Source organism: Corvus hawaiiensis, chromosome 4 (assembly GCF_020740725.1).
Source record: "Corvus hawaiiensis isolate bCorHaw1 chromosome 4, bCorHaw1.pri.cur, whole genome shotgun sequence".
Classification (NCBI taxonomy): domain Eukaryota; kingdom Metazoa; phylum Chordata; class Aves; order Passeriformes; family Corvidae; genus Corvus; species Corvus hawaiiensis.
Window position 1 is genome coordinate 38214399 of NC_063216.1, and position 14132 is coordinate 38228530.

Genomic DNA, 14132 nt, shown 5'->3' on the forward strand with positions numbered 1-14132 from the left:
ATCATATACACCACTTATAGGATATAACTGCAAAAGTGCTGTAGATCAACTTCAAAAGGGCATCATGCTGGATGCCATGAGACCTGAAGCTACCCCAGGTTTCCATGCGTGGTGGACCTCAGAATCACCACCTAAGAAAACTGTGAAACTATCTTTGAAAATTAGGGAAAACTAACTCTTTATACCTCTTTCCTTTCCTCTTTCATCTCCTCATTGCTCATTCACTGTTTTCAGGACAGGGATCATTCAGAAAAAAAAAAATTATTGATATTTACATAGTGCATTTATTTATATGGTATTTTAAGATAAAAACAAGTACATTACCCAATAGAATATAGACAAGCAGAAAAAAACGAACATCCAAAACACACCATGAACTCAGAGTAATGACTGGCCCCTGATCATTACAACATAACAGGAAGAATGGCAAGGGAAAAAGAAAAAGGATCTTCTTTTAGAAACAGTATTTCCATGTTCAAATTTAATAGAAATTGTGTGCAGAATCCTCTGCTTTTAAGAAAAGATTCACTCTCCATCCAGTTCACCTGCCTGGTTTTATCCAACATGTTTTTCTGTACTTCTTCTCCCCTCTGTGAGGCAGGCCATTAACGTCATCCTTAGGAGGAATAACCCTTTTTCAACTAGATTTTACAAAGTATCTGCCCTCTCCACATTCAAATTTGTTTTCAATAAGAATACTACATAATTAGAGTAAATAAATAAATGAATCAGAATTAATCTTTCCATTAGTCTTCTCTATAGAATACAAATTTGAATAAAGTTCTTCAGGCTGGTGATGTCCTTGATTTCTAGTTTTCAGTGAGTATATTTGAATAGTGCAGTTAAAATCTTGTTCACTGAAAGACAATAAAAAAGTTAAAACCAAAGAAAAATGAAAGGCAGAACCTTCAACATCATTCTATCGCCATTTTAAATATGCTTACAAAAATTCTTTTGGGCCAATACACTCCATATGAAGAACTACTTTTCCTGATGTTAAACATCCTGTAGGTTAAATACTTGCTTCCACTGGGAGGGGGCGTGGTGAGGCAGAAGGATCTTATGCTGAAGGTTAACCCTCTGGATACTCACAGCCAGCTCACTGAACTGTCTTTCATCTGGCAGAAAGCTGTAACTTTCTCTCTTGGTTCCTGGCAAACATATTTCACACTGTAGGACATTTCATTTAAATACCATGCTAGTCCAAGACGACATATTTAATTTCATTTTAAACTAAACTCCATTTCTGCCAAAGTCTGAGTATTTGCTGGGAATTTCTTCTCTAAAATCCTAAATAAGTTTTAACAAATTTCTTAAGAAACCACAAATTTTCAGCTCTTATAGCTTAAACAGAAGAACCAGATCACTTTTCTATGCTCTTTTGTATATTGTTGATAGACTGTGATTGAAAACTTCCTTTGAAATTAAAGATCTGAATATATTTGTGTATTTAGCCTTTTCTTTCATCCAGTCCTTTAAGGAATCAAATTACTCTATGGACTAGCTTTTCCGTGAAACTCAAGTTCACGTGTAAAGCTTAACTCAGTGTTAGGAAGCTGAACATCAGTTCAGACCCAGACTTTATAAAAAACTTCCAAAGCTAAGAAAATGTCAGATACGAACATCCTAAAGTGAATCTTCTATTAGATGCATTATTATTCCACTTACAGTACTACAAAAATTCAGTCTAAACTCTGACATTTTAAATCTATATGTAAATGCATTGAACAACATTATAAAAAAAATTATAAAATCTTTTTAGTTCGATAGCTTATTGGATATAAATTTTACAGAAAATATATCTCTGAACTGCAAACAGTAGAAAAAATAGTCCTTTTCTCTGAGTTTGTCTTCCAGTATTTTTCACATATTTTATGTGCTGAAGATAAATAGGTTAGCACTCTAACAAAGGTTATTTTAACCTTTGGCAATGCTTCTTTTTCAACCCTGTCTTTATATAAGACAATATATATACATTAGAAAAGAAATCTGGGTACAGCTGCATTCTTATGACTGCTAAAACCAAACAAAGTTTCAAGCCAAAAAAAGTAGTATTACACGAATTCCAGAGAACATTGCAATGATTAATTGACCCCAAGAGATTTTATAGACTGACAAAAACTGGTTAATTATTAGAGTGCATTCTTTCAGGAAAATGAGAGGACAAGGATAGTTGTCCATTTCTAAGAAGGATATATTCATGATTACCGGAAAAATCACATTCTGTTAATAAAAACATTCAAGTAAATTTTATTGTGAGATGTCTTTTCCACATGTAATTTTTCCTAACTGTTTAACAAGCTTTGAAAACTAGCTGATCTCTAAAATTCTAATGCATATATATATATTTTTTTTTTTTTATATTTAATACATGTACCTATGTGTATGCTCTACACAAATGTGAATAAAATTATGAAAAGAATTTATTGTGGAAAAGTAAATGAACAATGGAAATTTCAAGGACCACAGAAGTCTTCATTCAAATAAAAGGTTGAACATCTACATACATAATTAACTCTCCAAAAGTCTGAATCTTATTGTAGTTCATGTCAGTCATTCATGACTATGCTACCTAAACTTTTCTAAAAATGCATTTTTGTCTTAAGCCTGACAGTGTTCAAAGGAAGCTCTGTATCATTTCTTTGAATACAGGAATAAAAAATACAGATGGGTAAATGGCAACCTCAGCTTCAGAGATTAGACATTGTTCAACTCAGCATCAGAAATGTATGCTTGAAAATCTTTTGAGATGTAAACCCCCACCCATCTCAATTAACATCAAGATCCTGGAACCTTCAGGCCACCCCTCAAAATGGGTCTAAGACCCCAGATATAGTCTTTTTCCATTAAAATGACAACAGGACTTCCCCTCTCTGACTCTGGCACATGACATGAATTTTTGCTGCTATGTCTCTATAAATCTTTTCCCAAGTTTTTGTACTTCCATGAAAACAAAGAAACAAAACTTTCAAAGGGCAATGAGATAAAAACTTTAAAAAAAAAACAGCCAAGGAACACCTCCAACCCACCCCTTAAATACCCTGCATTCAAAGAATACCCAATTTTGAAGGAACATAACCCAAAATGTTCTATCCAGCTCAGGTAATGAATACTAAAACAAAATAAGAAAAGAAGGCTGTGCTTCAGCTTGCAGTTTTGTCTAAAGAAGGGAAGTCATGCAGAAGCACAGGGTAATAAAAAATAGACTAGTCACAAGTTTATAGTCATTTAACCTTTAACATGTTTCAAAGTTCAGGTCACATGAAAGATTTGATTAAATTTCAAAACAACTTTTCCTTTTTGCTTAAAAGCCCCCGCTTCAGAAACAAGAACAAAAAGGATTTGGAAGCTAAAGAGCAAAAGAGAGCTGAGTTATAAACAGAATTTTTTGGAATTTATGCTAACAAACCTCTAATTACACTACAAAATCATTAATTCTAAAGAGGTATGTCTAAATCATCTCTCAGCTTCACTTATACTGCCCTCCTTATATGTCTCTAGCAGTGTCTCTTCTACTTGAAATAAACTATCCACAAATGAATCTGCAAGTTTAAATTTGTTCATTCCTACTTGTGTTCTCAACACCTTAAATCTTTTGGGACATGTAATGATACTCTTTGGAAAGAAGCTGATTCTTTGGGATGTTTTCCTAGTTTATGAAATGATCAATAGCTACACCTATTTCCATATTAAAAAAAAAAAGTTTCTAAGTATTTGTCAAGCAAAAAAAAAAAATACTAAAGTGAGTACTAGGACAGTATTTAGCATTTAGGAATCCTTAGCTCACTCTATTCTAAGATAAACTAAACATAAACAGTTTTTAGCTAAATTAAGACTGTATAATAGCATATGAGGTGTTTGGGGTTTTTACCATTCTTTGTTTACATTGTTAGAAACTAAACAATTGCATGAAAAGTCCATTATGACCGCACATCCTTTTCTGTGGGACTGCTTCATAGAAAGTCAGATCTTAGCCAACTGTATTGCCAATATATTGGACTTTGCACTTGCTCTTGTTGAACATTATGAGGCTCTGGTCAGTCTGTCTATCTAGCCTGTGCAGACTGCTCTAAAGAACACCCTGATCCTCCAGCATACCAACCACTGCCCTCAATACAGTGTCATCTGCACATTTGAGATTGCATTGTGTTCCATCATACAGGTACCAAATTAAATTTTTTACTATTTTGGTCTCCCTACCATCCATTATGGGCTCCATTAATTATTGTCCACAGGTTGGATTTTGCACGACAAAACATAACCATTTGAGCCTGGCATTGCAGTCAATTCGTCAGTGACCTTGTTGCCTACTTTTCTGGGCCATACCTCAACAAATTTTGGGAATAAGACTCTGGGAGACAGTCAACAGCCTTGCTAAAGTAAAGGCATGCAATATGCACTGCACTCCCCTTACTCATAGTGTCATTCACCTCGTGACAGAAAACAAATAAAGGGATCAGTCCTTGGTAAACCCATGTGGATTCTCACAATCACCTTTCATGTGTTTAGAAATGGCTTCTGAATGTATTTACACCAAGTATTCCCAGAAAGTGAGATAATGTTGATGGCTTCTAGTTCCCTGGATCTTCTTGAATTTTCTGAAGATTGGTGTGATGTCTGCCCTTTTCTGGTCACCAGTAACCTCCCCAGTTGCTGTGATCTTTCAAAGATGATAGAGAGTAACCTCAAAATGACATCAGGCAGCTTGTTCAACCACTTTGGATGCATCCTATCTGTTCCCTTGGACTTACATATGTTCAGGGGACTTAAACTGTGCTGCAACTGGATAACATCTCCTTTCTTCTAAACCAAAAGGATTTTAAGCTCCAGGCAGTAAGACATGCAGAGATATATGTGTAGAGGATGACAGAAGCTGACATCTCACGTTCCTCTTTGGTTCCTTCATAAGAACTGCAATTTAACTCAGTAATAATATTACTGCATCAATGGCTTCTTCTCACAGAGCACAGACCAATCAAATAGGTTAGCTCCTGAAATTTTTAAATAGGGACTACTAAAAAATCTTTTTTAATGGAAATCAATGTATGTGAACATGCTAAATATTAGACATTTAAGTAGGCATTTTAAACACAACCTATATCTATACTATAACATCAGTTTCAACATTACACAAAAATTAAAGAACTTAGGGAAGATATACTCAATGATTAGAGATCCTTAGCTCAGCTTTCAAGAGACTCCAGATGGAGATGTTCTCATTTAAAAGAACTTATGACTGTATTATTGCTCCCATTTATAATGATGCTTTTGGCTTAGAACAATTTTCCTCTGAGGCTACTGTAGGGAGTACAAACTTCAGAGAACTAAAGCTTTTTTCACCTACATACATTTTGCCATTGCTTTCCTTGCTTATTCAATTTTGATGCTTGAGTTTGTCTTTAGAGATATAAGACTAGGAATTATAATTAATGATATCACTATCCTTTGGTATGCCATAGAAGGTAAACGGAATTTATAAAAATACTGTAACATTTGCTATATATAGGTTCCAAATTATATCTGTAGTGCCATGCATCACTAGTAGGCTTTCCTTTGGGAAGTATTTGTTTGAATCTGGCTATTTAACCAAGAACTGGATAGAGACAAGTCATGAAGATAAGTTCTCTTTAAAAATTAACAGCATTTCAGGTGGTAGGAAGAACTGAGATGTCATGGTGGAAGGCCAGAAAGCAACCAGAGCACGTTCTGCACGAGCTGTGAAGCTGGAGTGTTAGCAACAGTCTTTGGTAGCTGTGGTTGCGGTTTTTTTTCAGGTACTGACTGCAACAACCTACTTCTAAGACCAGGATACCTATGAGACAACTAGAAAATGAGATAAGCAGCACTGCTGAAAGAGGTAGAAGTTTTATGCACCTGCTGAAGCCACAGACTATGAATAACCATCCATTAACACAGCAGCTGAAGCAACAGGAGCATATCAAGAGATTATTGATAAACACTCATGAAAAAAAGATTGATCCTCCAATATATTGCTGAGGAGAGAGTTTTTTACTCCTTTTTAAAAGAAGGGGATGGATCTAATGAAATTTTTAAGATACTTTTTTGCTTTTCTACAACACTGTAACTTTATGTGAAATTTGGTGAAAAAAGGATCATATTCTTTGCTGCATACAATACAGAAAAGCCAGATGCTGATCTGACATTTATAAGCAATTACAGGATCTAGACATACATAAGAGTGTCAAGATACAAGAAATGTTATGGGGACCTTCTAATCCATGGGCTACACTTATTTCCTGGCACTAGCCAGAAAACAGCAATCACTGTCACAAGCTCACAATCATAAGCTCCCAGTCTGAGACAAACCACATCATGAAGGATTATCAGAAAAGAAAACAAAACACATCATATGGGTCTAGTTTGGACATGTGATAAGAAAATTTCCTTATGGGAGACATGAGGACAATGTTGTTCTAATTACTGTTTATTTATTAAGAGTTAGCACACATGAGCTAGTTCTTATTCTTCCCACCCCTCAGAAAAGAAAAAATGAGAAGAAAGAAAAATAAAACTGCTACCTACCTGCTGTGGAAGGCAAGCAAAAAATTAGGAATTGCTATGTGTCTGAGTGTAGATATGCAAAAAGAAATGGGAAGGAAACTCCTGAACAATAATTTCAAAAGCCATCAAAAAGACTGGAATTTAAAAAACTCTACATAATCAAGCTCAGAAAAAGAACAACACTCTGTCTCAGGGCAACATTGTTATCTCTTTTGATGAACAGTGATGGATTTCTTTTTAACTTCATTGCAACTTAAAAAGTGACTTTCTTTTTGAAAAGGTATGACTAAAGTGATTTAAATTGAATTAAAAATGAAGTTTTTAAAATAGAGTACTTACTTAGTTTGCCATGTAATCATCAATATTGATACTTCTCTTGATGAGAATGTGTCCATATGTTTATTCAGTGGTCATTGCTTAGGGTAAAGAATTGTCTAAAACCTCATCATATTTAATTTATTCAGCTTCCTGACACCTTGGCAAGTTTAGACATTTTGCATCTGGCTCACATCATATTTACATCAAGAAAACAACAATACTGATATTTAGATAGTACAGAAAGTAAGAGCTGTGTCAAGCAAATGTGCTGTCAGATTTCATCCACCAGAGGTGAAGTGAGCTCTGCCTTGTAGATCGTTTGCTACACGGATGGACTGCTGATGAAAGGTTGCCTTAAGATCAGCCTTCCGGAGCATGTAGGCTGGAATTCTCCAAAGTCCACATGAAAGACGTGAAGATATCACTAAATATCAGGCTCATACTTTGTGAAACATCTGTTGGCCAGATCTTTCATGTCATCTGGGATAGGCTGTTTGACATTGCACAATCAAAGAGACACAAAACACTACTGCCATCAATTGCCTCTGAATGTCTTTGGCAACGTATGGGAGCTGATATGAACACAAGAAGGTATCAGCAATGGTTCAGGTGAAATGACTAATATTCATGCTATTGTTAGAAAGATAAAGGCCATTCCTCTAGCCCAATCGCATGCAATCAATTTTTCACGTGATATGGAGTTTGACTTGTACTAAAAATATACTATCATTCAATGGGCATAAATGAAGTGAAAATCTTTGTCTAAGACTAGGGTTTCTCCCGTGCTATTTCACAGCCTCACCTTCCATGGAACACTGGGTACAGCGAGTTTATAATGAAGATACTAAACATTTTTTTCATGAAGACTGGTGCCTAGTGATTTATTGCACGGATATTTACAAGTGGTTTAAATAGGTGCTTGCACAGTGATTTTGTAGAACATTAGATAATACTGAATAAAATCATTATGACTCAAATCTACATAACAGTATAAGAAAAACCTAAACAATGACCACAACACAAAATAGTGAACTATTTAAAAAGCTTTTAGACAAGATTTAATAAATTTGTATTAGTTTGTGATAAGGAAAGGTTTTTCTGCCCTTCTCTCTCATTTCACTCACCCTATAGAACAGTGAAATCTGCAGCACAAAATGGTATCCAAATATTTTTCTCTTCCTTCAAATCCCAGCATATGGGATCTCTTAGCCCAGCAATATGTAGTCCTCCCTACACACTTGTTTGAGACAAAACAGATAGCCACTGATACCATGTGTCATTACTTGGCTCTGCTTCAGCACTTTGCTATAAACACTGAGACCAGAAAGGAAGGAATAGGAAGCATAGACTGTTCCAAGATTCTGCTGCTTGTTTCTCCAGAAGTAGGAAGTCCACATGGTTTGGTATTACCCAACTGCAGAGAATGAAACAGCTACAGACACATGGAAACAGGCATCCTAGTACTGAGTAGCTAGTCTGGGCTAGATAGAGCAGAGGTGTATGCCCAGGATAGTTACACCACACATTTCTTAAAATCAAACTCTTCAGTACAGACAACATATACACTTGAAAAAAAAGAGAAAGAAAAGAAAAAAATATGACAAATATTGTAGGATATAATTCTAGTTACAATCATCAATGTTGAACATTGAAATATTCACTCACTGAAAAAAGAACATTCACAGACATATACATTGTAAATTTATCATATACACTGCCCTGTAGAAAATAGATGTTCTTATATTTTTCATCACAAGAAGCTAAGGGCTTGAGTAACTTATTTGACATCAATCCACAGTTCAGCCTTTGAGCCTGCTGGGCAAATTAAAATGTCAGCTCATGATTCACCTGTCATCATCTGAACCTAAACACTTCCTGAGAATTTCTCCCTAAACCCATGTTTTATTTCATTCCTAATAAACTCAATAATAATTTGGATTAAAAAACAAAACAAAAAAAAAGAAATGTGTGGCAACACCAGAGGGTGATACAGTACAAATCTCTCTGAAAGGAGCTGGTCTTCTTTTTCCCACCTTCTCCACCCCTTCCTTTTCTCCTTGGCCTCAGGAACATCTGCCCAAATGCAACTGTCTTGATAACAGAAAGATGGAACAAAATTGTCTATGTAGTTTTCAGTTAAGCAATTAAAAAAAAATGAAACCCAAACATAACAGAGTTATTTGGGCCAGAGAGACACAAGAATGGCTCAACTGAATTACGGTGTGTAAAACTCTGGCCTACTGGCTGAGTAATTCGAAACAGGATATTCTCCTTCTTTAATATATGAACAGATACTTCCTTCCTGTGTGACAAAATAAAACCTTCAACATTCTGCTTTTTATTATTTTAGAAAGAAGCCAGGGATCAGAGAACATCAATGAATGAAACTGTTTTGTATATGTATTTCAAATTAAAAAGAAAAAAATTCTAAAATTTAAGGCAGATCTCTATGTTTACACACACACGTTTCCCGTCTACCAAATGATTCTTGGGACTTTTGCTTCAAACCTTTTGCATGCCCTTAAATAAAGCAGTAATTCTGAAAATGTACCTTAAAATAGTTGCTGAAAAGGAGAAGAAAAAAATAAAATTGCCCTAAGTCATCAACTCATTGGTAATAATTTCATAGAAAGCCCAGCTATTTTCTATGGGGAGGAGCTGGCAAAAGAAGCTTGATATCAGATGACCAAAGACTGATCAACTGTAAACTGCATTGCAACAACCAACAACATACTTGATTTCATAACTCTCTAAGATCCATGCAAACACCAGATTATAAATGGGACCCGGTCTTGCCAGTAGCAGGGCTATTGCATATATCTCTTTTGCAAAATTACAGTTGAATATTGATAAATGGCTCTTGCAAAGACACGGCAGCTGAAAAAGCACATTCAGAGACAAGGGTTCATGATAAAAAATCTTAGTCATATCCTCTTAGGTCTCAAATGGCCACATTGCTGTCAGTTTTCTTTGCTTTACCTGAAAGCATTAGAAAAAAAAAAAAAAAAAAGGCAGCCAATGAATGTGAACAAGTAGAGAAAGCAGTTCTCCAGACAAATACATAGATGTATTTGTCACCACAGCTGCCTTACTATTTACTATGCATACTGGGTCTAGAATTTCCCATATACACTGTCTTTTGAGGCTATAAAGAAAAAATTTCTTTAAAGATTCTTTTTCTTGTTTACTGAACGGCAATATTGATCCCATAGACATTTTTATTTTTTACCTAAGTATAGCTAAATTCAGCCTTGAACATGATGTTATTCCTCAAATTCCTCTGGAGCCTATTTTTATTTCTTAGAATGGAAACTTCTGATCCAATTTCAATCCTTTTGAAACTGAAAGAGCATTTTAAACTCTATATAACTTGTAAAAATAACTAGTAATAATTTCTGGTTACTGTGCAGAACAGAGCTGCTGAATGTGGGGTTTGGGCTTTTTTTCTGATTTAACCATCCTTCTCTTCGTAACTTACTACTATACTTGAACTTGTGTGATCTTTTTAGCACACTACACATAAGATAATAACCCTGCTTCACCTCTTGCTTTGGGGATATGTTCTTTTTACTGGAATATAGCTGACATTCAGTGTTGCAGTACTTTCTAAATCATTCTCATTCTGTCATGAAAATGAAAAAAATACACATTAAAATATTGCTGACATTATAATTTGCTACTAAAATACTAAAAAGATAAAAACTTTGGAACAAAAGGAACTGTTTCCTTATTTTCATTTGATTGCCCTTTAGCTGTAAAAATATATGGGGTTCTACAGTGGGTGAGACATTAATAGCACAGTAACTACCAGAGCATCTCAAAGAGCAGGAAGCAGTTAATCCAAGACAAATACATTTAAATCAGCTGTATATAAGAAATGCTTCTTTATTTCTGGACATCCAAAGTCTTAATTCTAGCCTTGGTAGTGCTTTCCATTTCTTTTATTTCCAACACCAACATGATTGTTTAAGAAGAATAGTGAAGCTTTTATGCTAATTACTATGCTTACTTCAGAAAACGTGAAAGCGTCCACATTTATCTCCTCATATTCATCCTCCACTTCATCACTTGTAACATCTGCAAGAGCACTGGCCAGTTTCTTTCGCAAAAGAAAACCCTTCCAAAATGCCTAAACAAAAAATTTAAAGCATGTTATACATAGCCATAGATCAAACCCAAATCCAGATTCTCTATGTTATCCCATTAGGAAGATAAAACATCTTGGGCCTTTGTTTAATAGCTCAATGATCTGTTTTTTGAACTTTATGTGACATTTAAAACTACAAGACAAATTAAATGCCAGAATATGTCTAAAGCTTAGAGTACTCAAGAGGCTCTCCACAAGTAAGCAGAAAAGAATCCTGCAACTCCCTCAACTACAAACCTCTAAAAAGTAGAGGTCAACTAATTAATTATTTGACAATTCCTTCAGGGACTATTATAAACTGAAAGGAAAGGCTACATAAGAAAAACCCGAGTGTCAACTTTCAAATTACTGAGAATAAAAATACAGTTGTAGTAAATGTCTTATACTTTACAAGTAGCAGTTCTTGGAGACATCTGATGTAATTGACCTAGGTCAGTTACTCTTTCTTAACTGTCTAATACCTTTATTTAAAAAAAATATTAGCAGCATAATCATGTCTAAGACAAAGGAGCACTTTAGGAATTAAAGTGCTAGAAAACAATGTTAGGAACACATGCCAAGCATAGAATCATATCCAGCAAAAACACATCAGAGATCAAAATGAGATAGACGGAATTAAGAAAACTACATTCAAAACAGCAATTTTCCCCCAAATCAGTATTTGACAACATTAGAATTCAAGATGCCCCAAGTGTTTAAAACACCATGCAAAAAATTCTCACTGTCATGAAAGAAGTGGTGTTGTACATATCTAACAGCTCTGCAATGAAGGCACTGAAATAGGAAGGGTAAATCTCATATTCTGGTTTAACATCTAGATTATTAATTTTTAGAAAAAGTTTGTCTAACCACACAAATTATTGAATATGTTACTATTTTATACACATAATTCCTAATTATTATAAAATTATTAAATGCATTAGAACTGCTTTCTTATCATTTCATTGTTGTTATTTTCCTACAGACCTTCATAAGCATCCGGATAAAATATCCTGATATTACTGAGCGATCAAATGACAAATATATTTCATTCAACAAAGACAGTTAGTTCTTACAGATTCAAAGGAGAAAAGCAATCCTAATGATATATGCAGAAAGCTAAATTGTAAGGCAGCTGCTAACACAGATCTGTGAAAGCACCAGGTCAGTGCTGAGTCATGATCAAAAAGAAAAATTACATTTAGTAGTTTTTAAGAGACAAGATAAAAACTTTCATTCTGTACAAATTCATTTTATATCTGCCTATAAAATTCAGTTCTTGTTCCTTCTTTAAAAAAGATTGTAACTGATTGTGGTAAAGGTTCAGAGAGGGACGATACGATAAAAAGAATTACAGAGAAATGTGAAGAGACTAAACAGACTAAAATTTTATTTTCAAGAAGTGCATGTAAAGATGGATGTATGAGAGATCTAAAAATCTAATATGCACAGAAGATAAATAATAAAAGACTGTTATTTTCACATTCACTTTGGGAATTATCATGTTTGAAATAAATGAAAGGAAGCACATATTAATCACTACATAAATTTATTAAACTCACCACTTTAATATATAGTAGAGGTCAAATACATAAGTAAGCTCAAAAATTGATTAAATAAGTTTATGGAAATCAATTATTAATATGCTAACTACACAATAAACCCCAATAACAAATTTTTGCTTCTAAATCACTTTGTCACTTTTGAAATTTTTATGTAAAACTTACTGTATGGAATGTTTCCAAGTTAACTTGGAAAATGAAATCAAAAGAGTTGATTTGCTTCAAAATGTAGAAAAAAAACCCCATGAACCTTGGCAATTTGGCAGGCAAATACTATATCTGGTTGCCAAACTAAACAGAGTCAAGGTATGGACTTCAACTCTTGCCCATAGTAATACATTCTGTTTAATTGCTATTAGCTCAGTATCTACCCTAGGACAGACTAGGCCACAGTCTGTTCCCAAGGACAATGCAGATAAAGCAATCCTGAGTTTTGGAGATGGGAAGAGAAAGAAAGAAATGGATAGGTAGGATAGAAGAGGCAGGAAGATTATTTAGTCACATACACATCAGACACGATGAATTAGTTACACAGCCTCCATCAGTTTCATAGCATAGAATGGCCCCGGTAAGAACACGGGCATAGGATCTCTCAAGCATAATATTAGAATTAAATCAAGTAAAAATAATTCAGGGAAATACTTGGTGAAAAAAGGGAAAATATTTTTATGTTTCTATACAACTTTTTGCAAAGAAGTATCTCTTTCATAAACATCAAGCTTATACTGATTAAATAAAACAAAAAATGTTTCATTATGAAACTATTAATAAAATAATAAGCAAAAATAGAAGAAGACAAGTACACAAAATTATAAAGATTTTTTTGTTATTGTTATACAATTTTGTTATACAAAATAAGTAAAGAAAATACCATAAACCAACCTGGATTACTGTGGCAGCTTCATGTTTCTGTCTCAAAGTTTCTATAAACTGATGATTTTCTGTTTTATTGCATTTATTTTTCCTCTGAGTCTGGTACTGCCTCCAGAAGGACTGGATCAAGGATGCTGCCATATGTAGTCTCATGGAGAAATAAATACCTTTATGACTCACATAGCTTCACCAATACAACTGGATTATCATATCTGCCAAACTTTAACCATGAAACATATAGCACTGTGCTTTGAGGCAAATGAAAAGCTGTGCCACTAAACAAGAAATTACAATCCAGAAATGACATATATGTTCAGAAACACTGGAGGATATTCACATCACATAACTTCTGAAATACAATCATCTAAGGACTAATCTCCACTGGGCTCTGTTCTGTGAAGAATCACTGCAGAGGAAGAGTCCTCAAAGGAGGGGTTAGGAGCAGAAGTGGTGTAACAATGACTGAATAAATTATTGGAGGGGTCTACTTATTTACACTGACCATATTAAAAAAAAATAAAAAGAAAACCCAACAAAAAACCCCCAAAGAAACAAACACCAAGCACTAAAGAGGGATAAATACTGAAAACTGCATGAAACAGGTATTTCCAATGGAGCCGACAGGAAAAACACAGAAAGTGGAATTTCATCTTTTGCCTGCTTTTAGACTTTAATTTAAGACTACTGACCACTGGTTATATGTCTACATTTTCTAATTTGCTCATTTTTTT

The 14132-nt window shown here is 34.4% G+C and overlaps 1 protein-coding gene across 7 annotated transcripts in view; it reads right to left on the reverse strand.

Annotated features, from left to right (window-relative positions):
* LRRIQ1 (leucine rich repeats and IQ motif containing 1) overlaps positions 1-14132 on the reverse strand; it is a 105318-nt gene that overhangs the window by 56769 nt on the left and 34417 nt on the right. For all 7 annotated transcript variants that reach the window (XM_048301970.1, XM_048301969.1, XM_048301972.1 and 4 more), the window contains 2 exons: positions 13411-13549; positions 10850-10969 (listed from right to left, as the gene is read on the reverse strand). In XM_048301970.1, coding sequence (XP_048157927.1) covers positions 10850-10969; positions 13411-13549 — 259 coding nt within the window. The remainder of the gene's footprint in view (positions 1-10849; positions 10970-13410; positions 13550-14132) is intronic.